Source organism: Cucurbita maxima, unplaced genomic scaffold (genome assembly GCF_002738345.1).
Source record: "Cucurbita maxima cultivar Rimu unplaced genomic scaffold, Cmax_1.0 Cma_Scf00008, whole genome shotgun sequence".
In the NCBI taxonomy this organism is placed as follows: Eukaryota; Viridiplantae; Streptophyta; class Magnoliopsida; order Cucurbitales; family Cucurbitaceae; genus Cucurbita; species Cucurbita maxima.
In genome coordinates, this window is record NW_019272024.1 from 1,602,304 (window position 1) to 1,628,336 (window position 26,033).

The 26,033-nt window shown below is 37.6% G+C and overlaps 5 protein-coding genes across 8 annotated transcripts; 3 read left to right on the top strand and 2 right to left on the bottom strand.

Annotated features, from left to right (window-relative positions):
• The first annotated feature begins 1,436 nt into the window (after nt 1-1,436).
• On the top strand, nt 1,437-3,060 carry LOC111483076 (cinnamyl alcohol dehydrogenase 1-like). Its single transcript, XM_023129196.1, has 5 exons — nt 1,437-1,572; nt 1,655-1,768; nt 1,850-2,077; nt 2,160-2,599; nt 2,686-3,060. Exons 1-5 carry the CDS (start codon nt 1,484-1,486, stop codon nt 2,886-2,888), a joined length of 1,074 nt encoding a protein of 357 aa, XP_022984964.1. The 5' UTR covers nt 1,437-1,483; the 3' UTR covers nt 2,889-3,060.
• Nucleotides 3,061-4,240: 1,180 nt separating this feature from the next.
• Nucleotides 4,241-5,379, bottom strand: LOC111483237 (transcription factor MYB44-like). Its single transcript, XM_023129380.1, has one exon. The coding sequence runs from the start codon at nt 5,223-5,225 to the stop codon at nt 4,536-4,538; it is 690 nt and encodes a 229-aa protein (XP_022985148.1). The 5' UTR covers nt 5,226-5,379; the 3' UTR covers nt 4,241-4,535.
• A 1,788-nt stretch (nt 5,380-7,167) lies between these two features.
• Nucleotides 7,168-14,995, top strand: LOC111482978 (reticulon-like protein B11). Of its 4 annotated transcripts, XM_023129037.1 has the most exons (6): nt 7,168-7,331; nt 7,620-7,800; nt 8,237-8,378; nt 8,450-8,519; nt 8,619-8,827; nt 9,256-9,582. In XM_023129037.1, the coding sequence occupies exons 1-5, from the start codon at nt 7,265-7,267 to the stop codon at nt 8,786-8,788; spliced, it is 630 nt and encodes a 209-aa protein (XP_022984805.1). In that variant the 5' UTR covers nt 7,168-7,264; the 3' UTR covers nt 8,789-8,827; nt 9,256-9,582. The 4 variants fall into 4 exon arrangements, with proteins under 4 accessions (XP_022984805.1, XP_022984804.1, XP_022984802.1 ...); XM_023129036.1 differs by lacking the exons at nt 7,168-7,331; nt 7,620-7,800; nt 8,237-8,378; nt 8,619-8,827 and adding exons at nt 10,642-10,720; nt 12,256-14,241; nt 14,339-14,995 and having other exon boundaries at nt 9,256-9,859; XM_023129034.1 differs by lacking the exons at nt 7,168-7,331; nt 7,620-7,800; nt 8,237-8,378; nt 8,619-8,827 and adding exons at nt 12,256-14,241; nt 14,339-14,995 and having other exon boundaries at nt 9,256-10,720.
• A 1,813-nt stretch (nt 14,996-16,808) lies between these two features.
• Nucleotides 16,809-20,200, top strand: LOC111482644 (D-3-phosphoglycerate dehydrogenase 1, chloroplastic-like). Its single transcript, XM_023128535.1, has 5 exons — nt 16,809-17,466; nt 17,969-18,345; nt 18,434-18,544; nt 18,628-18,723; nt 19,311-20,200. Exons 1-5 carry the CDS (start codon nt 16,923-16,925, stop codon nt 19,980-19,982), a joined length of 1,800 nt encoding a protein of 599 aa, XP_022984303.1. The 5' UTR covers nt 16,809-16,922; the 3' UTR covers nt 19,983-20,200.
• LOC111482646 (sodium/proton antiporter 1-like) lies at nt 20,161-25,722 on the bottom strand. The gene is made up of 10 exons (XM_023128536.1): nt 25,107-25,722; nt 24,765-24,941; nt 24,553-24,681; nt 23,145-23,321; nt 22,897-23,003; nt 21,648-21,768; nt 21,453-21,514; nt 21,062-21,364; nt 20,586-20,880; nt 20,161-20,495 (listed from the first exon to the last, which is right to left on the bottom strand). Exons 1-10 carry the CDS (start codon nt 25,344-25,346, stop codon nt 20,370-20,372), a joined length of 1,737 nt encoding a protein of 578 aa, XP_022984304.1. The 5' UTR covers nt 25,347-25,722; the 3' UTR covers nt 20,161-20,369.
• Nucleotides 25,723-26,033: the final 311 nt, after the last annotated feature.

Here is a 26,033-nt window from a genome sequence, read left to right on the forward strand (position 1 = left end):
GAGAGTTTAGTTCATGCACGTCTCAATTAAAAAAATGGAAACCAGAGGTGGGATTTTGTTAACACGAGTCGTGGTGCACGTGAATCATCTTCTACGTTAAATGTTCGAGAAATTAATAATTTTTGGGAACCTTATTTTGCAAGGGTAGGTATTAACAATCATTAAGTGAAACAAAAGCAATAAATAATATATGTATGAGGGGCAAAAAGGGGAATGGAAAATTTCAAATTAGGGTAAACTCTATAAACAAATCCACCTTCCAAATACCCTAATAAGTAATAATCTATTTGGTTAGGTAAAAAGGGAAGAAATAAAAAGCCAGTAATTTCTAAAATAAAAAAAAATAATAAAAAAAAAAGTATTTCTACATTTTAGGTTTAAATTAATTACTTATCTGAACTTTTAATTTTATTGGACAATTTTTTTAAAATTTTATGAAAAATACAAAAAAAAACAGAGTGGAAAGTTGGACGTTCAATTTTTATTTTTATTTTTTATTTTTACTATAAATTTGCAATTTCATTAACTGCAGCTTTAAAAAGTTAAAATTATTAAAATAAATTAATGAAAAAGTATTTTCACATAAATTATATACTAAATTAAGATATATTATTTTAATCTGTTTGTTTTTTTTTCCTTCTATATTTAGCATTTTCTATTTAAAAATAATTATTGAAATTTAGCCAAAATTTGATAAAACAAATACTTTTTTTTTTTAAGTTACCTTTTTTTCTAATTTGGTAAGAATTAAGAGGGCAATTGTCAGTAAAAAAGCATAGTTTCTTGGAGAGCAAGCATAAAATTAAATTTATTATATTTTATTTAGAATATAATATTAAAAATAACATATTTTTTAAATTAAACTTTTCTTAATAATGTTTTATAGTTATTAATTATTTTCTTATTATTCTCAAAATTTAATCAACTTTATTATATTTAAAAAATTAACTAAATTTTAAATACAATTAAGGAGAGAGAGAGATTAATTCAAATATTAAATTAAATAAAATCAAAATTAGTGGGAGTTTTTAAGTATAAAATTTATTTTTTATGGCAACAAAAAAAAAACCCTTAAAGTAATAATTTTAAAATAAAAGTACAACCTTTTTAAAATAGAAATAAAAATTATTCTCAAAATTTAGAATTAAAAAGTAATAAAAATAATGTAACTCTCGCTTAGATTAATCTGCATCGTCCATTTTATCAAATGACGTGAATATGATAATGACACGTGGCATTGAGGTAAAAGTACTTTGTTTTTTATTTTTAAAATTCTCTAAAAAAGGAAGTGGACCCCACGTGTGATGAATGCGATGTAGGTGATCAAAACCACTCGGATTTCACCAACCCTGTGAGCCACGTCACGCTCCATCGCTATGCTGTCTTCTTCATTGAGCAGTCTCTCATTCTGTATTTAAGTGCTTCCACTCCATTCCCATTTCACCAAGCTTCTTCGTCCTCCATTGTTCTCTCTGTTGAAGCAATGGGCAGCATTGAATCCGACAGAACCGTTACCGGTCTCGCCGCCAAAGACCCATCTGGGATTCTGTCTCCCTACACTTATACTCTCCGGTCATCTTCCGTTCTTGCTCTGTTTTTCTTTCATCTGCGAATCATTTCTCTTACTTTTCTGGGTTTGATTTCTTTCTTGCAGAAACACCGGCCCGGATGATGTTTTCATTAAAGTGATTTGCTGTGGAATCTGTCACTCCGATCTTCACCAAATCAAGAATGAACTCGGCATGTCCAATTACCCCATGGTTCCTGGGTAATTAAATGATTACGCCGTTTTTTATTTGTCGGTTCTCTGTTTTCGTGTACTTGGGTTTGATTTCTTTTGTCGGAACAGACATGAAGCGGTCGGAGAAGTGGTTGAGGTTGGATCGGAAGTGAGTCGATTCAGAGTAGGGGATTTGGTCGGAGTTGGGTGTATTGTTGGATCCTGTTCGAGTTGCGGTCCTTGTAGTTCCGATAAGGAGCAGTACTGTAACAAGAAGATCTGGACCTATAATGATGTGTATCTCGACGGCCGACCCACTCAAGGTGGTTTCTCCTCCGCCATGGTCGTGCACCAAAAGTAAATTCCCTCATTTGAAATCCTTGTTTTACAGTGATCTTCGATTTACTAAATCACTGATTTACAACTTTGTTTTTAAAAGGTTTGTGGTGAAAATCCCTGAAGGGATGTCCCCGGAGCAGGCGGCGCCGCTGTTGTGCGCGGGAGTGACGGTGTACAGCCCACTGAACCACTTTGGACTGAAACAGAGTGGGCTAAGAGGCGGAATTTTGGGTCTGGGCGGCGTTGGGCATATGGGCGTGCAAGTGGCGAAGGGTTTAGGCCACCACGTGACGGTGATAAGCTCGTCGGAGAAGAAGAGGAAGGAAGCTCTGGAACATCTCGGCGCAGACGAGTACTTGGTCAGCTCCGACGCAACTCAAATGGAACGAGCCATAGGCTCACTGGATTACATCATCGACACAGTCCCTGTTTTTCATCCGCTCGAGCCGTACCTCTCTCTGTTAAAAATCGATGGCAAATTGATCATGCTAGGTGTCATTAACACCCCAATGCAATTCGTTTCGCCTCTCCTTATGCTCGGTAAATCTCTCGCCGTGAATTAATCAAAGCGGTGCTCTGTTTTTAGCTCTGTTTTTAACTCTGTTTTTTTATGGGTGGATGAACAGGGAGGAAGACGATTGCCGGGACCTTCATCGGAAGCATGACGGAGATGCAAGAGGTGTTGTATTTCTTCAAAGAGAAGGAGCTGACCTCCACGATTGAAGTGGTAAAGCTGGATTACATAAACAAGGCTCTGGAGAGGTTGGAGAAGAACGATGTTAGATACAGGTTCGTTGTCGATGTAGCCGGAAGTAAGTTCCCGGAGTGAAGCTGATCGGCGCCGGAGAATCTCAAACATGGTAACTTGTTTGGTTTGTTCATAATAAATGATGGTGCAACAGCTAGAAGATTTTGAGCATTATGAGGACGAGAATGTCTGTTCCCCATGAACAATTATGGTTTTGAGCTCTTGCCTCTTTTAATATATTTTATTATTGTTAGCTATTATTATTTTCCATTTTCTATTATATCTAATAGATAAAAAGTATAAAATATTATATTTATAATTTACCTACTTTTTATAATGCTCGAATAAACAAATGATTCTGACAAAAAAAAAAAAAAAAAAAAAAAACAAAATCATTGCCAAAGCTAACTAAAAATGGGGAAAAGCGAATTTTATCCGTAAAATATTCATTTTCATCCTAAGTTTTTAAATTAAAAAAATTATAAAAAATACCTTTAAACATTTATTTATTTCAAAACTGTACCCTCAAATTTTTTAAAGTTTTAAATTTTTATTAAAAAACATTAAAATTGACGAAAATTTTGTGTTTAAATGGATGAGAAAGACGACAAATATGAAAATTATAACTTCTAAAAAATACTAATATTTAGATTTTAATTGTAATTTGAATAAAATTTATACGAATACATGAAAAAAATAGTAATTAATAAAGAAATTAATAATTTCAATCAAGGTCCTTTGCATCTTAGACCTCACTCTAATCCAATCATTGGATTAACCAAATCATTGGATATTAATTACCCATCTTAGTAGAGAAAGAAAAGAAGTGACCCATCTCGAGTATTAACAATTAAGATCAATATAGAGTAAAATATAGAGTCATCATTTTTACCATTCATAGTTATATCCTGACTACACAAAACTAGACAATTCGATTGGAGTGAGTCAATTCGATTGGAGTGAGTTTTACCGACCGACTGGACCAGAAAGCCTCTAGAGTATATACTTCAATTAAATTAATTAATGGTATAAATACACCCCACATGAATTTTCAACCCAACCCAAACATAATTTTTTTTATTTTATTTTTAAGAAAATCAATATTGGTCCATAAATTTAATGATTTTGAATATAAAATTTTCAGATCTCAACAAATGGCATAGTTAAATGTTTCATCTCACCGACTCACCCATGGGCGACGGTGGAAGCACCACCGTAAGCTTTCATGTATATCTGGGTCCCTGCAGGTAAAATAGGAAGTGATAGCACCATAAGCTTTCAGGATTGAGGGTCCCTGCATGCAAAGTATAAGCTTAAGCTCAAGCAGTTCCTCGTCTGTCTTGGAGCTTGTACTCAAGGTTGTACCTCTCGAGGTAAGCTTAAGGTTAGTAATTGGAATGAAAAATGTTCGATATCTCTACTACATACACATCTCCAACAACAAATTTTGATTCTAATTTAGTGAATAAAATCACATTCACTGATACAAACAAAAGTTGATTATTCAATCCTACCTCCCAATGATTGAACTGAAACGAATTCAAAATACAGATATACAAAGAAAAAGTGAGAAAAGGGAGGAAATTTTTCAGAGAAAATGGAAAATGAAGAATCTCTAACAAAGGACTACTGGCTCCAATTTGAATAACTAAGTAACAAAAACACAAAATCAAAGTACCTTTTGATCTTCTTTCATTTGTTCGGCCCTAATTCATCTGTTCTTCTTCTTCATTCATCGATTCCTTTTTTGCCGTTTCTAACTCCTTCATATTGTGCCACATAATTTCTCACCTCTTCTTTAACCATCTTCTGCATCACACACAACAATTCCTCGCCGAAACACGTTCGTTTCCCTTTCTGTTTCTCCTCACTTCTCGGCGATGATGAAATACTCTGCTGCTGCGTTACTGGCCACAGCTCTGATCCTGGAAGCGACAGAGTTAACTGAGTTGACGGCTCCATATCGCTACTCCGAATCGAATCGCTAGTCTCAGATCCAGACGGACTCAAACACTGATTCGATACCGAAATAGTTGATCCTTGACTTGCACAATCGGTTTTCTTCTCCGCAATCGAACAGAACTTCCGCTTCAATGTCGAATTCCAGTGATTCTTAATCGCATTGTCTGTTCGTCCATTGAGAAGCCTCGCGATCGTCGCCCACTTGTTTCCGTATTTGGCGTGGGCTTCGGTAATGACCTCGTCCTCCTCCGCCGTGAAAGCGCGACGCTCTACACCAGGACAGAGCTGATTAAACCACCGCAGACGGCACGATTTTCCTGACCGACCGTGAATCGATTGACTGATAATGGACCAGTTCCGAGCGCCTTGGCTCTGCACTAGCATTCGCAGCATCTCGTCTTCCTCGGGGCTCCATGGGCCCTTGACCCGATCGATGTTCCCCTTCCTAGACCCCATCGCGGATTCGGCTCTTCAGAATCAGAGCGGTGAAATCAACCGTTGAGTTATGAATAACGACAGAAACAGATAGATACAGAATTGTAAACGACGGTTGCGTGCGGCGGAGGAGAGCGGTGCCTCATGCGAGGCGGTTAAGGAATTGAGGAAGAAAAGGGGGAGGGGAGGGTTTATAAACCTAAGGGTTAGGGTAACTGATAGAACCGGTTAACCGACTTCGTTAACAGGAGTCATATCAACCGGCACTGCTGAGTTACAGGTTGCATTGTGTACGGCAGATAACTACCACGCGGCTGCCACGTAAGGGCGTGGATCTTGGGAGATCCAAACTGAAATTAAATGTTCTTTTAAGGAAATAAAAAAAAACGCGGGAGAATGTCTCGGCGACAAGGGAATTTATCGCGATATTTTGAAAGGATAAGTTTTGACGGATGCCAGGCTGGAGTGCATTACGTGTGGGAAACGAATTTTATTTTGATTTTTTTTTTCTTTTTTTTATTCTCAAAATATTTATAGCGAATTTCTAATTTAAGTATTTCCTAATTTATTTAGTATTTTAATTAATGACACAATTTCTTATATTCGAATAAAGTGACCATAATTTTCGGGGAAAGGAACACATTAACCGATTTAAAATATAATTTTAAGTAGAGAATTTAAATTGATTTCATTAATTTAAAATTTTAATTAATACATTTTTCAAAGTTTTAAAATATTAATTAATTTATTTTTTCTTTCAAAACTTGCAAAATTAAAGAAAATAAATAATATAAATAAAAACTAAATAGAAAACATAAAAATGCAAAATAAAATTGGATATAATTTAAATAAATTTGGTGTATTTCAAAAAAAAGAAATATGTGGGGAATAAGAATTTTCGGATCATGAATTATTTAATCGTTATTATTTTCAATTTTAAACTAATTTCTTATATACTTTTTTTATTATTATTTTAATGGCTAAACCATATTTAAATAGTTTTTGTTCAAGTTGAAATATATTTATATTTTTAAACAATATTTTTAAGCTATTATTTTATAGATATAGTTTTTTTTTTATAATTATTTTTTTAGAATTAATTTTAATAACAATTTATGTTAGATTATTACCTATTAACCATGGAATAATTTTATCAAAATTTACAAATTACAATAACAATTTAAATTTATTGTTAAAAATTTGAGATATAAAATTGTTTTCTTTTTCAATTATTTTCTCGAAAAATATTTATTTTTCATTTTTTTTTATTATCATAAACAAAATGTACATCATTGTTATTGAATTTTAAAAAATTTCTATCGAGAGTTTTTCTTTATATACAAAGATAAAGAAATGTTCATTTGGTCGGGACCACCTCTAATAAAATAAATATTTTTCATTTAAAACGATGAAGCAAGTACAGTGAAGAAAAATCTCAGATCGATACACGACAATCTTCTTACCCTCACAGTTCTGTTCCATATCTTTCTCCACTTTACCCTATTAATATAGAGTTGCTGTATAAATATTTTTTTTTCTTTTTCTTTTCATATTATTAACGAGAAGATAAATATATTACTCATCGTTAACTTAAATAACATTAACGTCTCAAGTCAACTATAGCACAATTCACTGCTGAACGTTTATTTTTTTTTAAGAATGGAAGTTTAAATCTTCGCACTCTAAAATCTAAAACGTAATGTTTTAAGAAAGATTAATGGCTTCAATATTTATTTATGTATTTATTCATTACATTATTTTATTAAACATTTAATAATTAAATCAGTTATATTATTAAGTAATATAAGAAAAAATTGACGGTAAATTTATTATTATTTATTTTTTTAATAAAACAATTATTTATGAAAAGTTATTAACGAACGAATTTCAGAAGAGCCCAGCCCAAAAGAAAAAATAGTTAAGAAATAAAATAAATAAATAAAGTTTTTTAATGTTTGATGAAAATTTTGGCGGAGAATTCTTTGTTTCAGTTCTGCAATCTTCATCTTTTTCTCTGCTTTCAATTCCAACGTTTTTCCATTTTCTCTCAAACCCTAACCATGTCCATGGTAGGACCTAATCCTTCTCGTCGCATTTCTGTCCATCAAGCGCTCGGCGGTGGTCAAGGTACTTCCATCTCTCTTCTGCCGTGTTTTGCCATCTTTAGATTTTCGAATTGGTGCCTACATTGATGATTTAGTATTCCTTCCTTGATCTGGGCTTAATTCTTTGATGTTTGGGAAGGGAATTGTTTTGGTCTAATGGCATTTGATTGCAATTTGTACCTGGATTATATGTTTCATTGGGTTGATTCTTTAAGAAATGTTACGATCTTTTTTTTTTTTTTGAATTTGCTGATCTTGTTGTATTCTATTAAGGATATGGTTGGTTTGCTAATCTAGCTATTGATGATAGTGGCTGATTTGCTGTTATGGAATAAATGGTATGGTGGGGTGGTGATGCTCACGACTGCAACTTCTTTCTGGTACCTGTTTGAAAGAGCTGGTTACAACTTCTTATCTTTTGTCGCCAATGTTCTATTGCTTCTTGTCCTCATTATTTTTTTCTGGGCCAAATCTGCTTCCCTTCTCAATAGGTACTTTGATTCCCTTTCTGCCAGTTTCATTTTCTAATCTCCATTTCTTGGGTCGAAGTTTGTGGAGAGTTTATAGTTTTTTGACGATGATGAATCAAAAGTAAATAATATACATTGTAAGAGAGGAACCATTTCATCGTATCAACCTGAGCATAGCTTGTCTAGCTACGGAATTACAACCTTGACATCCATCTCATACTATGAGATGGTAGTTCTCAGGATTTCAAATAAATATTTCAATACAAACTTGGGATTTTTTGAATTTGAAGAGAATACCATATTTCTAATTTGTTATTAGAAAAGTAAGTATGTGGATTTTTCGAGATAATATTACTTAGATTGACTTGATTTCGGTTAGTTCTGATCAAATATTCACATTCTCAATGTATGAATTGAAATCGACTTAGAGTTAAAGTTACCTTCCTTTGTGATTCAGACCTCTACCTCCGCTTCCTGATCTGGAAATTTCTGAGGAAACTGTTTCAGTGGTTGCTGATGAACTGCGACTGTGGGTCAATTTTGTACTGTCAATTGCACGTGATATTGCAATAGGCAGAAACTTTAAGCTCTTTCTTCAGGTTAGGGATCATCATTTGTGTCTTTCTCTGTGATAACTGGGACTTGTGAGTTAATGAAATCATGATCTCAGGTTGCTCTTGGACTGTGGTTTGTGTCATTCATTGGCAGTTTCTTCAATTTTCTTACACTGGTTTATATTGGTGAGTTTTGTGGGGCACTCATTTCTTTGTAATCAGCAGTTCAAGTATCATAGTTGTTTTCTGAAACAGTTTATGCATTTTATCAATATATTTTTGCAGGTATCCTTCTCAGTCTTTCCGCTCCTTTAGTGTATGATAAGTATCAGGATCACATCAATGAAAAGTTATGTGTAGCACATAGATACGTACAGATGCAATACAGGATGTTTAACGAGAATGTTCTAAGGAAGTTACCATTACCCTTAAATAAGGAGAAGAAGATGCAATAGGCATAGTACCTCACTCGATGATCAGTAACTTCACAAGAAGTGAGCTGGATTACATTTTTCATAATGTTTAACTCCATTTTTGTATTCTGACGTGAACTGTAAATATTATTTCAGATCAACATATTGATTATTATGTACTGATATTGTAATGTCTTGTTATTTGTTCACTTTTTTGTTTTTTCTTTCCTTAAATCATCAGTTCATTTCTTTCTGTTGTAATCTAAATGCCACCTACTCTTGATGAAGGATTGTTAGATCTTAAAATTTGTGAATAACTTCTGGTAGTTTGTGAAAGTTTATTACTTCTTAAGTTTTTATGTTCTACATATTAACATCTCATAAGATTTCACAAAATTCTGATCGCTTAGTTTTCCACTTTTTATCTGACTTAACAGCTGATTAATATATTATATTTCAAATTTTCATCTTTTATCTGACTTTCTTTGGTTTTACTTGCTACTTTGAAGTATGCAGGGGCAGATTGGCTGGCTTTTTCAACAGGATGATCAGTATATCTGAAGATTTGATCAGAGGCATTGAGATTTCTTTTAAAAGAGATGAACTTCAGAATTCTAGATCTCTTAGAAAGTTGTGGTATATAGTTTAACATAGATGTATTCCGACTTTGACTGAAGGGTGAACATTGAAATCAATATTGTTTGATTTTGCATTGAAATGGTGTCTTGGCTACTTTGGTTTCACACTCCGGGTTCTGTAATTTTGATTTTGGCAATTATCCTTTGTTATTTGAACCTAATGAAAATAAATTTGCATAGATTAGAAGCTTTCTTCAACTTTTGCAATTTAGTTTTTCACAAAGATTTTTGTGATGAGGTTTTTTTTTGGTTTACTTCGGATTTTATCATATTCTTCTGTGCAAATACTTTAACTTAGCTTGAAACCTGTTGTAATAGAATGTTTTTATCCAGGGCTGTCGTGAAAATGAGAAGAACGAAGACAAAAGTGATTTTTCTTCTTCTTTTCAATCTTAATATGTTGCTTAGGCTGATTAGTTAATTTGCTTGTCAGGTGTAATGACAGAGAAAATGATCCATCTCATGAAAAGCAGATGTAAGTTTCTGAACCTCACTTTTAAGGTAAAATGGCACACATCTAGGAGAGTAAAAAAAAAACTATCAAAGACTCGCATGGAATAGAGAAATTATTGTTACTGGGATACATCTGCACCAAAGCACATGTGATTTTGTCCCCTGGTTTGTATGGGGTTTTGCTATATATTTATTTAAGCTGTCCAAATCACTCACGGTTCTTTATAAAATTCTCAAGTGCATCTTAGCTATGACTATATATATAAATATATGTATCTGCAAAGTTACTAGTACCAGCACATGGTTTGTGCCGAACCATAGGAAGCAAAAAAGGAAACAAAGGCCAAATGGATAGAGCATTTATTACTTTATGGGGGTGTTGGTTTTTTCGATTGGCTTATTAAATTAGAACAATGTTATGTCATTGTTAATCTTACAAGTTACGTAAGTTTAGATTCTTGCAAGCCTACTTTTAAGACAGATCTCAAGCTCATAAATCTATTTCAGATGTCGTGTAGAGACTTTTGAAACTCATTCATTTGTACAATCCAAGCACTTTTAATTCTTACACTACAAACTTAGGTCTTCTCACTCCAGATTATGGATCTAGAAAGTGTATTTGTGCACTTAGAAAGTCATTACCAAATGGGCTCTTAGATTACACCAATTGGGATTTCCTTACAGGAAGCTTGTGCAGGTTAATTCATAAAGGGAATAAGATTGTTGGAGAAAAGTGAATTTGAAGCTGATTGTTTGTAGCAGGGATAGGGATCATTGTACATGCTTTGTTCAAACTCTTTTTAGATCCAAAGGACGAAAGCTGAAGACAAAGGGGATGCATGCATGCGTCTATTAGGGAGACCAATTACTTGCTGGAAAACAGGTTTCCATTTATATTCAGTTGCTGAGATTATTTTGATCGCTTTCAAATCATTCTCTGTTCTCAGATCAAATTCTAAATAAACTTATACAATCCATGCTTGCCTTTGATTGTTCGAATGTGAATGAAAATTGATTTGTTGTAGAATTGAAAAAGAAAAAAAAAATTACTCTTATGTTTACCGATACTATTTGAAGTACAAATTGTCTTAGCGTAAAATATATTTTTGGTCCTTGTACTTTAAACCTCATTTCATTTTAGTCCCATCACTTTCAAATATTTTAGTTTAGTCCTTATATTTTCAATAAATCTTAAAATTAGAGTAGTTTTTTTTAATTAAAATTTGTTAGATAATCATAATTTGTATGTAAAAGAGTATGAACATATTTGTTGAGAAAGAGAAGATCTTGCCAGGGAAACTTTGGCAATGCAATGTGGGAATCAAGTGTTTGGTGGTGGGGTGGACCTTGGCTAATACCTTCTTTCCTATATATGTATACGTATTTATGCATATGTATGTGTATATATATATGTATATGTATATGTAACATCTTTTCAAGGTCCATATTTTCTTGAATTTGTTTTGGACAAGAACTTTTTTGCATTTGAATGGTGAGTGTTTGTTAGATTTTGCAAGTATTTGTTTGAACACATTTTTGAAGATCAAGAAGATGAAAAAAAATTGAAATAATTTCAATGAAAATGTCAAAGTTTCGATGTTTAAATTTGTGAGTGAGATTTGAATCACTAACTTTTAAAATTTTATTTAGTATTTTATCTACTAAACTATTTTTGAATTGACTCGTGTTTCTATAATTCATAGTAGAGAAAAAAGATGATTATATTTATTAGTACGAGACCTTTTAAGTAAAATGTAGAAGACTTATGCCTCAAATAGTTAATATCATGTAACGGCTATTTATTTATGATCTTAGAAGCATTGTGATACCTCTCCCACAAAAGAACATAAAAGGAATAACTTTTAGATCTTTTCCACACATCCTTTATATGAATTTGACCATATCCCTACAAAAAAAAGCTTTGTATGAGAAATTGTGAGGAAATATATATTATTTAAGAAAAAGATTTTGTCTGTATACCTTTGAAACTGTACCAAAAAGGTATCAAAATTGGGACATTGTTTTGTGGGTGTGATCAAGTTTGTCTAGGAATTCCCACTATCACTTTATTTTATGCCTTCCCTTTATTTCTTTTTTGGTCTTCATGTTTACATATGATAATATTACAAACTTCCCATCTCCCAATGCCCAATGGAGTCTGTTCATATCTTTGAGAGTGCCCATAACTTATCATGCATTCATAAATTTATAAATTGATTTGAAGTATTTTCGTGACCATAGGATACACTGATATAGATGGATGTTATGAATAGAATTGATGTATTGTTGGTTGGATTTGAACGGATCCCAATTAGTAAAAAGGTTGGAGGTTCGAATTCCTTCTTATTAAGAAGCGGATGGTGATTTTAGGGAGCCTCTCTTTAAGACCATGCTTAAGACGTTATGCTTTTCGTGCAGGTTGGAACTTAGGAACGAGGAATTTCGCTACTTTTGTAGGTTAGGGCTTTAGGTAAACTAATCACTGTGCTGCTCTCATTCTCCCTCTGTTTTCCAAGAGACTGTTCTTCACATCCTGAATACACTTTCCTTGGCTGACCCCATTTTCAAGATTCCTCCACTGTCTCTGTCTCTGTCTACAGATTTGGTAAAGCCAAGGAGTTAAGTTCAGTGGGTCTCTTTCAGCTTCCCATCTCCTTCTTCCTTCTGATGGAAATGATTTTGTTATAGAACCCAGAAATATGATGCAAGATCTGTTGCAGAACAGGAATCCATGGAGCTTCTTCGATGCCACTTACAAGGCTCTGTTTTGGAGCTTCACTTTCTTTTTCCCTCTCCTTCATTTTCCCTCTTTTGCTCTTAACAGCGATGGCGCCCTCTTGTTGTCTCTCAAACGCTCCATTCTCGGCGATCCCTTGTCTGTTTTCGCGAATTGGAATGTTTATGATGCGACACCCTGTTCTTGGCATGGAGTCACCTGCACCGACCTCCGTGGCTATGGCGGCGGATGGCCGGATTTGCTCAGAGTCACTGCCGTCTCACTCCCTGGCAGCCAGCTTCTGGGTTCCATTCCTGATGAGCTTGGAAGGATCGAACACCTTCGTCTTCTTGATCTTTCCGGTAATTTCTTTAATGGGTCTCTCCCGGTTTCCATTTTCAATGCTTCGGAGCTTCAGATTCTTTCTCTTTCGAACAATGTAATCTCCGGGGAGTTGCCGGCGGAATTTGGGGGTTTGAAGAGTCTTCAGGTTTTGAATCTGTCTGATAATGCGTTGGCCGGGAAATTGCCGGGAAATCTCTCTGCTTTGAAGAATCTCACCGTCGTTTCTCTGAGGAGTAATTATTTCGCCGGAGAGATTCCTGGGAATTTCAGTTGGGTTGAGGTTTTGGATTTGTCTTCTAATTTGCTCAATGGGTCTTTGCCGGCGGATTTTGGTGGGGAGAAACTACGGTATTTGAACTTCTCTTACAATAAAATTTCAGGTCCCGTTCCACCGGAGTTCGCGAAGTGGATTCCGGCGAATGCGACGATGGATCTCTCTTTCAACAATCTCACCGGAGCGATTCCTCAGTCGGCTGCTCTGCTCAGCCAGAAAACAGAGGCGTTCGCCGGAAATGAAGATCTCTGTGGGAAGCCATTGAAGCACCTCTGTTCGATTCATTCCTCTCTAACAACTCCCCCAAATGTTTCTGAAATTTCATCTTCTTCTCCGGCAATCGCCGCCATACCAAAAACAATCGTCTCTATTCCAGCAACAAAGTCCCCCGGAGGTCCGAACGGGACGCAAACTTCTCAGCCGCAAAACACCATGAAACCCATCACAATAGCCGCAATTGCGGTCGGAGACCTTGCTGGAATCACCATTCTGGCCATCGGGATTCTCTACGTCTACCATCACCGGAAACAAACAAATCCAAATTCCAAAACCTCCAAATCCGCCGAGAAGAAGCCGCCGATTGGCTCAGACCAAGACCACCAAAACAACCAAAGAAAACCCTCATCGGCGTTGTTCTGTTTGGCCAACAAAGGAGAAGATACATCGGAGGCGACGAGTTCTTCCGACGGCGAAGAGCAGAGGGAGAAATCCGGAGCAAACCACGGCGGAGTGAACAGAGACAGTGAGAAAAACGGCGTGCTGGTGACATTGGACGGAGAAACAGAGATGGAATTGGAGACATTGTTAAAGGCGTCAGCATATATACTTGGAGCAAGCGGCGGAAGCATCGTGTACAAGGCGGTGCTGGAGGACGGTACGGCGTTCGCCGTCAGAAGGATCGGCGACGTCAACTTTGAGAGATTGAGGGATTTCGAGGCGCAAATGAGAGCCATTGCTAAGCTCCGACATCAAAATTTGGTGAAAATTCGCGGGTTCTTTTGGGGAGAAGATGAAAAGCTCATAATCTATGATTACGTCTCCAATGGCTGCCTTGCAACCTCCCTTCACAGTAAGTTTATTGTTCTAATTAATTTTATACTAATTTAATTGTACTATTTCCTCATGATTTTTCTATTTAAATTAATGAAATGAATTTATTAATTCAGAAAAACCGAGTTCATCGTCTTCTTCCCATATCCATCTATCATTTGAAGTCCGACTGAAAATCGCAAGAGGAATCGCCAGAGGAATGGCCTTCATCCACGACAAGAAGCACATCCATGGCAACCTGAAGCCTTCCAACATCCTGTTAAACGCCGACATGGAGCCCTTAATCACCGATCTCGGCCTCAACAAGCTCCTCTCCCGCAGTTCCAAGATCGCCTTCGCCTCCACTTCATCCCGGAACTTCGGCAGCCACAGATCCACGCCGAATCGCGATCACCATGACGGCGGTGGTGGAGGGAGCCCCGCGGTGAGCGTGGGATCGGCGTACCAGGCGCCGGAATCGCTGAAGAATCTGAAACCGAGCCCTAAATGGGACGTGTACTCGTTCGGGTTGATTCTGGTGGAGCTTCTGAGCGGGAAAATTGTGAGGGAGAGGGAGGGCGGCATTGAAGACGAGGGGCGGATGAAGAAGATGGTGGATCCGACGATTAGAGGGGAATTGGAAGGGAAAGAGGAGGCGGTAATGGAGATTTTTAGATTAGGGTTTAGGTGTGCTTGTTTTGTGCCTCAAAAGAGACCCACCATGAGAGAGGCTGTCCTAGTTCTGGAAAAAATTTGTTCTTCCTAGAGCTAATTGATTTGATCATGGGGTTTCTTCTATTTCTCAGCCTCCATCCTTTTTCTCTTCAACTTTCCCAACCATTTCTAACCTAAAAAATAAAATTTAGGTTCCGTTCAGTTTGATTTTGATTCATTTTTGTAAGAGTTGTTTGAGTTGAAAAAATTAGAATTCGAACCATTGGGTTTGTCTAAAAAAAATGTTTTAATCCGACCCAACTCAAAAATACCTCTAGTTTTATTCATTGATTAGTAGTATTCTATTTTCGTTTCAATGGTCGTAGCCTTGAAATTTTAAATGCGACTACTAGAGAGAGACTTACACGCCTTTATAAGGAGGAATCTTCGTTTCCCTTTTTAAACATGTCTACCGGTGAGAGATTTTCACGTATCTACTAGGAAGAGGATTCCATGCCCTTATAAGCCCCTTTATAAACGTGTCTATTTTTACGCCCTTTAGGTCTTTTATAAACATGTCTACTAGGGGGAGATTTTCACTTGTCTATTAGAGAGAGACTTCCACGCCCTTATAAGGAATTTTGTTTTCCTCTCCCACCAATGTGGAATCTCACAATACACCCCTCTTAGGGACCCAACGTCTTCGGGCATATCACCCAATGACTGACTTTGATATCATTTGTAACCGCCCTAAGCCCACTGCTAGAAATATTGTCGCTCTTTGGCTTGTTACGTATCGTCATCAATATCTAGATTTTAAAACACATGTAATAGAGAGAGGTTTCACACCTTTATAAAGAGTGTTTTGTTTCTCTCTTCAACTAATGCGGGATCTCACACTCTCACGTCACCGTTGTTACAAAGAGGGAGAGAACACAAGAAATATTTCATACTCTTCTCCAACCGACGTGAGATCTCACACCTTCATACACCATTATTATAAAGAGGACGGAAACAGTTATTTCATCTTATAAGTATACATTTCTATACGAGTGGTTTGCAAGACAAGGGTCCTATAAATTACTCTTATCTTATGTGAACACTCATTTGAAAGAGGTACCACTCCCAAGTCCAACGCTTTCAACCCAATGACCTTCGTGGCCCAACCCTACTTCCTTTTTAAAAACCCTAAACCCTAATCTTTAAAATACCCATATAATAAACTTTAGAGTAAATCTAATTTCATTTCATTTCATCTTCATATCCACTTTATAAAAGTATTTTTTTTTTTTTTTTAAATCTAATAAAGACAACAGAAAAAGTGGAGAAAAAAATGTCCTTAAACCAAAAAGGACAAAACCGAAATTTCACCTTTTTTCTTTTTTCTAAATACAATTTTAACTTCACCACAAAAACCATTAAATATAAATTCTTTCATTATTTAAGTTTCTTTATGACGTCATAATACCTTTATTTACTTCTTAATTTGAATAAATATAAATGGAAGGTTAGTAATTTGTTACATGCTTTCTCACTAATAAATAATTCCAGCTCAGCATGAAACTTGCGGCTATTAATTTTTTAATTTTTTCAATTTGTGCAAATATAATTAGGAAAATTCTTTAATTTTCCTAAAAATCCAAGTTTTCTTTAATTATTTTTTTTAAAAAAAAATATTGGATAAATTAATCATTATTGCTGAATTAATAATATTTTTAGAAGAAACAAAGCGGATCCTTCAAAGGAACCAAACATTTAATCCTATTTTTAAGTAAATCCAAGAATTTATCGACCGTTCATTTTGATTATTTTAATTACTAATTTTGCGTTAAATAATCCAAGTTGCTTGCAGTTTAAGGCAGCTTCACCAAACAAATTCCATTTCCCAATTCCCCACTCTCATCACAAGCGCGTGTTTTGCACGTCATTGCCAAACATATATCCGACGCTCTGTTTCCATCCACTGAGCTTAAACCTCTTTCCTTCTTTCCTGTTAAACCCTAGATCTTCCTTGTCCTCTCTCCGACCTCCGTTGTTCAGCCGGTGGTTTTTTCATTCCGACGAGAAATGGCTACTTTCGCTTCGTTTACGCTCCGCAGGCCGGCGCTTGGGAACTCGGTATTTTCTTCTCTGTCTTCTAAAATTCCTGTTTCTTCCGCTTTTTCTGTTGATCTTCGTCGACGGAGTGTTGGCGCGTCGCGGTTTGTGGTGTTGGTTTCTGCGTCTATGGATGCGAAGCCGACGGTTCTTGTTGCGGAGAAGCTGGGTGAAGCGGGTCTTGATCTTCTAAAGGATTTTGCTAATGTTGATTGCTCGTATAATCTGAGTCCTGAGGAGCTTTGCACCAAGATCTCTCTCTGTGATGCGATTATTGTGCGGAGTGGGACTAAGGTCAGCCGTGAAGTGTTTGAATCCTCTGGAGGGAGGTTGAAGGTCGTTGGGAGGGCTGGTGTTGGCATTGACAACGTGGATCTGGCGGCTGCCACTGAGCATGGTTGCTTAGTGGTGAATGCTCCGACTGCAAACACGGTAGCCGCCGCTGAGCACGGAATTGCGCTTTTGACTGCAATGGCCAGAAATGTTGCTCAAGCCGATGCGTCTGTTAAAGCTGGTACGTTTATTTTTTGGTTTGTCTGTCACAATCAGCTTGTCTAATCGTGGTGTCTTTTAGCCTGTGGTTTGCTTTGGATCTGCTCGAAACCATGGAAAGTGGAAAAACTTCGGAAAGATCTCGGCCTTTTATCTTAATATTGGACGAGCATTTCATTTAAATCTGTCTGAAAAGAATTATTTTAATGTCTAAAGCGAATTGCCCTAAAAAAATTCCCCGTACGTTTTCTTTCTTGTAAGCATCGATGCGCGCTGTAAAAAGTGGAAACCTGTCGGGGATTTTTATGTAGAAAATTCATATCTTATGCTTACTTAGGTTGGGATTTACGATTTGAAGTAAAAATAGCAAAGAATAAATAATCTCTCTGCATCGGATGTTCTCTTTCCCTTTTGGAGCCCGTCGACGTTTTTGATGGTCAGATTTATTGGATGTGATGTTCTATACGAGATGCCTTTGTTGAAACGAATTACTTAAGATTTTTACATTTTCTTCTCCACCGCAGGAAAGTGGCAACGCAACAAATATGTCGGTGTCTCGCTTGTGGGGAAAACACTGGCTGTGATGGGATTCGGCAAAGTCGGAACTGAAGTTGCTCGGCGGGCAAAGGGACTTGGCATGCATGTAATTGCACACGACCCATATGCCCCAGCTGATCGTGCTCGTGCGATAGGCGTAGAGCTTGTGAGCTTTGACGAAGCCATTGGAACTGCTGATTTCATCTCTTTGCATATGCCTTTAACTCCAGCCACGTCAAAGATCCTTAATGATGAAAATTTCGCAAAGATGAAGAAAGGAGTAAGGATTGTGAATGTCGCCCGTGGAGGCGTAATTGATGAAGAAGCTCTTGTAAGGGCGCTAGATGCTGGAATTGTTGCTCAGGTTGGTTCTTTTTATTCCTGCTACCCAAACTTGAAGTTTCTAATTATCATTAAACGCAAGGATTGTTTCACGTTTCTTTTTCTGATAGGCTGCACTTGATGTTTTCACCGAGGAGCCACCTCCTAAAGATAGCAAGTTGATTCAGCATGAGAATGTCACTGTAACTCCTCATCTCGGTGCCAGCACAATGGAGGCTCAGGTCTGTTTTAAATCGAACGACTTAAAGCTTGTGCTTTCCTTATTGTAATTTATAATTATCTTTGCATCTGGTGGTACATGCAGGAAGGAGTTGCTGTTGAAATAGCTGAAGCTGTTGTTGGAGCCTTGAAAGGGGAGCTTGCAGCTACTGCCGTCAATGCTCCGATGGTTCCTGCAGAGGTAGAAGCCCGTAGTTTCGAATCTTCTATCACTCTCATGTTTCGTATTTCATGATCACTTAAACATCTATCTGAAGTACTTCCTTCTAGTTCTGTTCTTGTCGACCTCTTTACTATTTGTCGTTAGTTGTTCTATTGATTTTCTTGCATTCCCAAGTGGCTATGTCTCTAGGTTTTCTGGTTCCTTATGCTATGCAACAGAGTAAGATTCGCCGAATTTTTTTAAAGCTGAATATAGTCCTGCTAAAAATAAAAAAAGAAAGAAGCTAAATTGTAGTCCTCCAACAGTTAAGAGAGATTGCTTTTCTGTTAACATTTTGGTCTTGTGATGATTTTCAGAAACCTGTTTAATATAGATGGTTCTGAATGCTACCAAAACCTTACTTCCAATTGTAGTGTACTGCCTCTCTATAAAATGGATGACTTTTATATTTCTTCTCCAATTCGTTACTTTGCCGTACATCATCAAGGTTTGCTGAGTGATAGATGTGACCTTTAATTATTCATTGTACATTCTATTTTCAATGAACTAATTCTCAAGTTTTTGGTATATAAAGGTTCTAACAAAGTATCGTTTCTCCCCTACAGGTGTTAACGGAGCTGAAACCATTTGTTGAACTTGCTGAGAAATTGGGAAGGCTGGCTGTCCAATTGGTAGCAGGAGGAAGTGGTGTGAAAACTGTGAAAGTAACATACGCTTCCTCTAGAGCTCCTGATGATCTTGACACCAGGCTTCTTCGTGCCATGATAACCAAAGGTCTCATAGAACCAATTTCCAGCGTTTTCGTGAACTTGGTGAACGCTGACTTCACCGCCAAACAAAGAGGACTAAGGATATCCGAGGAGCGAGTTATTCTGGATGGGTCGCCCGAGAAACCATTAGAGTACATACAGGTCCAGATTGCCAACGTGGAATCCAAATTTGCCAGTGCTATATCGGATTCTGGGGAGATAACGGTGGAAGGACTTGTGAAAGACGGAATCCCTCACCTCACAAAGGTCGGGTCTTTCGAAGTCGATGTTAGTTTGGAGGGTAGCATCATACTCTGTAGGCAGGTTGACCAGCCAGGTATGATTGGAACGGTTGGAAGCATTCTCGGAGAAGAAAATGTTAATGTGAGCTTCATGAGTGTTGGAAGGATTGCTCCTCGAAAGCAGGCTGTTATGGCCATTGGTGTCGATGAACAGCCCAGCAAGGAATCCTTGAAGAGGATCGGTGATGTTCCAGCAATTGAAGAGTTTGTTTTCCTCAAGCTGTAGAACTTTATGTGGTCATGGGCTCGACCCTTTCCTTCCCCTCTTCCCTCCTCTCCAAATAAGACCGCCTACCAACCTCTCGGGATCTGGACACATTCCTAAATGTTTGGCCTCAATTTTGATAGTTTTCCATTTAAATAAGCTGGTTTGTTATCTCAACTTTTCGAATGAAGAAATGTGCTTCACTAAGTTTCAAGAATGATCATATACTTTTGATTGGATGCTCTTGCCGTTTCTACAGCTTTGGGGGCTTATAGACAAGAGTTACGCACACTATAACATGTGCAAGAAAGTTCATCACTATCTAAGAATGTTCCCACCCTTGAAAATTCACTGATCAATAAGTGGAAAGCAGCCATATCCTTGTTTATTTGAAGTCGTCAAAAATGTTCAGTTTATGAATCCCATAATAGTAGGCATCTCAGCAATGGTTGTAGGTAGCGATGTGTTGAGGTTATGAAGAGCTAAATAGGCAGCAATTCCAGCAGCATATCCAGCAAAGGCAAAGCCGCTAACCTGCAGAAAATGAACAAGAAAAAATAGAACAATCGATTCGACTTGGAAAAGAGAATGGACTGAGAAGGAACTCAGTTTGATCTTGGTCACCTTTCTCAAGTACCAAAAGAAGTCCACCTTCTCCATCCCCATGAATGCAACTCCAGCTGCAGATCCAATTATAAGCATGGATCCACCAGTGCCAGCACAAAATGCTATCAGCTGCCAGAACTCGGAATCTTGCGCGAAGGAGGAGAGATCATACATTCCCATTGTTGCTGCAACTAATGGGACATTGTCTATGATTGCTGATATAACACCGACTGCACTCGCAATGAGTTCAGCATTTGGAATATGAGCGTCGAGGTAGTTTGCTAACTCGCGTAAGATTCCTGCAGCCTCTAAGCTGAAAATGACAAATTAGACTTGGTTCAATAGATCATTTTCGTCTCAGTACTCATGTTAAACCATTTGAGTGATGGGTTCTAAAGGGGCTAGAAGATCGACTATATATACGTAACATTGATTTGCACACAGGCAAAAGAAATAGTATGAAATCTGGAATGGAAGGTAGATGGTACACTCACCTGCTGACAGACAAAAGAATACCGAGGAAAAATAGCGCTCCTTGCGTATCGATACGAGACAAAGCCTGAGGAACTTTCAACTTTTGCCGTTCCGATTCACCATAGTGAATTGCATCAGTGAGAATCCACAGAATTCCAAGTCCAAGCAGCATACCCATGTAGGGAGGCAAACCTGTGAGGGCCTTGAACACTGGAACAGAGACCAACGCTCCGACACCTACAGAGAAGACGAGCTTTCCTCGAGGAGCCATCTGCTCAGATGCCATAACGTTCGAAAAATCCTGTCCCTTTCCATTGACTTCACTGAATCCCACAAAAGAAAAACTTGCAGCTCAGTTCAATCAAAAGAATAATTGAATGGGGCACAATTAGTTAGTTACAAAACCTATACCTTGTTAGGGACAGAAGAGACAACGGAACTATAAGTGAAACAGCCGAAGGTATAAACAAGTCCTGAACAACACAGATACAATTGAAGGAACTCTAAAGTGAATTTCAGATCAAAATAAGTACATCATGCATCAGAAATACAATCCATCTGTAAATAAATACGCGTTAAATCATAGCACTTCAGAGCGAATAATACTTTGAGTGTTGGCATTGTTGATATCTGACCATGTATCCATAACATGGTTGTGGTTACATCTCCAATAGGTGTCCATGCACCGCCCGCGTTAGCTGCTATAACGATTACAGCTCCGAGTAGCCTGTTTTGTACAATCCATTTCTTAAATGAAGAACATAGAATTGGTTGGAAATCAAAGGCTCACCAGTAAACTCATGGAACTTTATAGATGTTGAATAATTGAATGTATCGAATTAAACATCAAACAAGAAGTATATTTTACACCCTTTATGTCAATCTATTTATAATATCAATAGCTAGAGTTCCATGCATTAGGATACTATCTTTTGATAAAATCCCCATATTACAGAGAAGATCTGCTAGTTCTGATCCTATCAATGGCAAGCTACAGCATTGTGCTGATATGACAATTGAAAAGAAAGAGAGGTTAGTAAACAGTAGAGAAGAGAAGAAATTCCAGTTTTCAGACTATCTGAGTGCAACAGCTCAAGTCCACCAATACCAGATATTGTTTTCTTTCGGCTTTCCCTTTCGGGCTTTTCCTCAAGGTTTTTAAAACGCGTTTGCTAGGGAGAGGTTTTCACACCCTTACAAAAAATGTTTTGTTCTCCTCTCCAACCGATGTGGTATCTCACAATCCACCCCCCTTCGAGACCCAGCGTCCTTGCTGGCACTCGTTCCTTTCTCCAATCGATGTGGGATCCCTCAATCCACCCCCCTTCAAGATCTAGTATCCTTGCTTATACACCGCCTCGTGTCTACCCCTCTTCGGGGTTCAACCTCCTCGCTGGCACATCGTCCGGTGTTTGGCTCCGATACCATTTGTAATAGCCTAAACCCACTTTTAGCAGATATTGTCCTCTTTGGGTTTTCCCTCAAGGCTTTTAAAACATATCTACTAGGGAAAGATTTTCACACCCTCATAAAAAATGTTCTGTTTTCTCCCCAACCGATGTGGGATCTCTCTTTCCCTCAACTAGTTTATACTTTTCAAACTATTTTATCACGAACGTCCCACGTCCCCTTTCTATGCAAAAAGATACCCTCCATGACACCTAACTAGTCACTTTCACTCCTACATTTCTTCTTCCAGGTATACTTTATAGGAGCCTTGTAGGTTCTATCATGTGCCCCACACCGACACGAACCAGCACGATACAGAAAGTGCTATACATTAGACTAATACAACCACAAGAATCGAAGAGGAATGCAATAATAAACCAATTATGAGTATACAAAGTGTGCATACTTGCGATACTCGGACGGAGGAACTAGTTTTCGCAATAACGAAACCATGATAATTGTGGTTGTCAGGTTGTCAAGGATTGAACTTAGAAAAAAGGTTACAATCCCAATCTGCAATATAAGAGTTTTAGATCAGTTGTAGGTGATAAGAACAACCAAATAATGGGAAAATATCAATACTCTGTTTTAAGAAGAACTGTATGTAAAACACATTAACATCAAATATCATTGGAATGGTAACAGAGCACTGACCACCCAGAGAAGAGTTCGTGGTTTTCGAGTCGTTATACTGTCTGTAACCAACTTAAATCCTTGATGGGCATCGACGATCTCGACTATGGTCATTGCCCCAAGCAAGAAGAACACAATTTCACTGACTTCTGCTGTGGCATGTGTTAGCTCTGAAGCAGCAATTTCGGTGGATGGAGCCTATGTATGAAATTATAACAAAAGTTATCATTCAAAAAATGCTGTTTAGAGTAATAGTTTTGGTGTACTTTTGCACTATTGAAAGGTGAAATATCAATTTATCAGCTGCAATGTTCTTCATTTTGCTTCTAGTTTCAATTTGGATGAAGAAAAATTAAAATGTCTAACGAGAATTGTAACAGCCCAATCCCATCGCTAACAGATATTGTCCACTTTAATAGCCCGTTTCGTATCGTCGTCAACCTCACGATTTTAAAATGTTATCTTCTAGGGAAAAGTTCACACCCTTATAAGAAATGTTTCATTTCCCTCTCCAACCGATGTGGGATCTCACAATCCACTCCCATTGGGGACCCAGCGTCCTCGCTGGCATATCGTCTGGTGTTTGGCTTTGATACCATTTGTAGAGCCTAAGCCCACCACTAGCAAATATTATCCGCTTTGGCCCGGTACATATCGCAGTCAGCCTCACGATTTTAAAACGCGTCTTCTAGAGAGAGGTTTTCACACCTTTATAAGAAATGTTTCGTTCCCTCTCCAACCGATGTGGGATCTCACAATCCACTCCCCTTAGAGATCAAGTGTTCTTGCTGGCACACCGTCCTATGTCTGGCTTTGATACCATTTGTAATGGCCTAAGCCCACCGTTAGCAAATATTGTTCGCTTTGGCCCGTTACATATTGCCGTAAGCCTCACGGTTTTAAAACGCGTCTTCTAGGGGAAGTTCCACACCCTTAATAAGGAATGCTTCGTTCCCCTCTCTAACCGATGTGGAATCTCACAATCCACTACCCTTAGAAACTCAGCGTCCTCGCTGGCATACCGTCCGATATCTGACTTTGAAACCATTTGTAATGGCCTAAGCTCACCGCTAGTAGATATTGTCCACTTTGGCTCGTTACGTATCGCCGTCAGCCTCACAATTTTAAAACACGTCTTCTAGGGACAGACTTCCACACCCTTACAAGGAATGTTTCATTCCCCTCTCCAACCAATGTGGGATCTCACAGTTATTCATCAGGGAATTCTAACGCACGTGAAGAGTATATACAACTAACTCGAGGCTTTTAAGATTTCAAAATTATCTCCCTACCAGAAATTTGTTGATCTAATTGTATACACGAAATAGATATAGATACTATTCATACCTACAGCCATATGCACATAAGCTACAATTCAGCATTCAACCAGATAGTCCTAAAACTAGAATTGAGAGAAACAGTATCATACCCCAATACTTCGAACAACCCACAAGCCAACCGCCATCAACAATCCCACTCCACTCTTGTTGAAAGCAAGAGCTTCTTCAAAAATGATTCCAGCATATCCTATACTAAATAGCAACACCATAGCAAGATCCTGTACCAAAAGTTTCATGAAACATAGAAGGTCACAGCATATCATTGAGTGATTAATAGCAGCCACTATCCCAACATATGAACCTGATTAGCAGCAACCCAGGAGTGATTAATAGCCACAATCCCAGTAAGGGCAGCTGCAAGTATTGCAAAAGCCTTCACTAAATCAGCCTGTGGCTGATAACTATCTTCAAAATCCCGAGAGCTTATTTCATCAACTGAGCATAAAGGATCACATGTTCCTGACTTCGATGAGAGTTCCTATCATTATATAACCAGAGATGAACATGAATGAGCCACTGATTAGCTCAAAGCGCTACTAGACATGCTAAATTGACAATATCATCATTATGAACCAACAGAACAACAACCAAAGCTAATTCAAAAATAGTTTAGAACATTTAGCAGAAGTTTGAATAAGGAAACCTCCAATTGTTTGCTGAAGTTGGGTGGAGCTTGCTGCTGCTGAAACGAAGAAGAGCTTTTATCCTCGTCTTCAGCCCGCGCGAGAAGGTTCTTACCAAGCAACCTTGGAGCTCTGGTTCTACTCAAAGAAGAACCATAGCTCGTGTGAAATGGGAGTGAAACGGGAGAGTGGGAATGAAATGAAAATCTCTTCCAATGCTGCGAAGGGGGCAAATGAATCCCAATCGAGAGGGAAGCCATTCGATCAAGTTCGGGCAGTGCTGAAATGGGAGATGGGATTGCAGAAAAATGCTTAATCTGAGATTACCCAGTAAGGTTTGATTGTCAATCAGCTTGAATTTACGTCGCCGGCGCCGATCAAATTTTATCTCCTCGAAAATGAAGAAGGAAAACTTTGATGGGTTTATCTCTCATCGATGCATCGAAATCTTGTATGCACAACAAAAGGGGTTGTAGTGGATCAAGTGGGTATCTGCCGCATCTCAAGCTTTGGGGTTTGATGAATTGATTTTCTATTACGGAAGTATGGAGGCCGCGAGATAAGCCGATTTCCGAATTTGGGTGACTAATGAGACACGTTGGTGTTTCTTAATTGCTCGAATTTGAGGCATTCTTGCATTTGAGAGAGAGTTGGGTAACATTTGAAACTAGGATTTTTGTTTTGGAGCTTAGAAATTCATATTAATCAATGAAAAAAAGATTAACCATTATATCTTTAATTTAAGGTATGATTTGATTAAAAAATCTATGAAAAAAAATGTTTATAGAGGATTCAAACTTATAGAAAAAATCGAAACTAAGATTTTTCTTTGGAGTTTAGAAACTCATATTCATAAATGAACAAAAGATTAACCATTATATCCTTAATTTGATGTATGGTTTGATTAAAAAATCTACGTAAAAAAATGTTTATGGAGGATTCAAACT

Coding starts and splice junctions, on each gene's coding strand:
- LOC111482644 (XM_023128535.1), top strand. CDS start 16,923: ATGGCTACTTTCGCTTCGTTTACGCTCCGCAGGCCGGCGCTTGGGAAC. Junction 18,545..18,627: donor CCAGCACAATGGAGGCTCAG/GTCTGTTTTAAA, acceptor TGGTACATGCAG/GAAGGAGTTGCTGTTGAAAT. Junction 18,724..19,310: donor CTCCGATGGTTCCTGCAGAG/GTAGAAGCCCGT, acceptor TCTCCCCTACAG/GTGTTAACGGAGCTGAAACC.
- LOC111482646 (XM_023128536.1), bottom strand. CDS start 25,346: ATGGCTTCCCTCTCGATTGGGATTCATTTGCCCCCTTCGCAGCATTGG. Junction 24,682..24,764: donor CCTGGGTTGCTGCTAATCAG/GTTCATATGTTG, acceptor CTTTTGGTACAG/GATCTTGCTATGGTGTTGCT. Junction 23,004..23,144: donor CACGAACTCTTCTCTGGGTG/GTCAGTGCTCTG, acceptor CTTATATTGCAG/ATTGGGATTGTAACCTTTTT.
- LOC111483237 (XM_023129380.1), bottom strand. CDS start 5,225: ATGGGGTCTAGGAAGGGGAACATCGATCGGGTCAAGGGCCCATGGAGC.
- LOC111483076 (XM_023129196.1), top strand. CDS start 1,484: ATGGGCAGCATTGAATCCGACAGAACCGTTACCGGTCTCGCCGCCAAA. Junction 1,573..1,654: donor CCCTACACTTATACTCTCCG/GTCATCTTCCGT, acceptor TCTTTCTTGCAG/AAACACCGGCCCGGATGATG. Junction 1,769..1,849: donor AATTACCCCATGGTTCCTGG/GTAATTAAATGA, acceptor TTGTCGGAACAG/ACATGAAGCGGTCGGAGAAG.
- LOC111482978 (XM_023129034.1), top strand. CDS start 12,537: ATGATGCAAGATCTGTTGCAGAACAGGAATCCATGGAGCTTCTTCGAT. Junction 14,242..14,338: donor CCTTGCAACCTCCCTTCACA/GTAAGTTTATTG, acceptor TTATTAATTCAG/AAAAACCGAGTTCATCGTCT.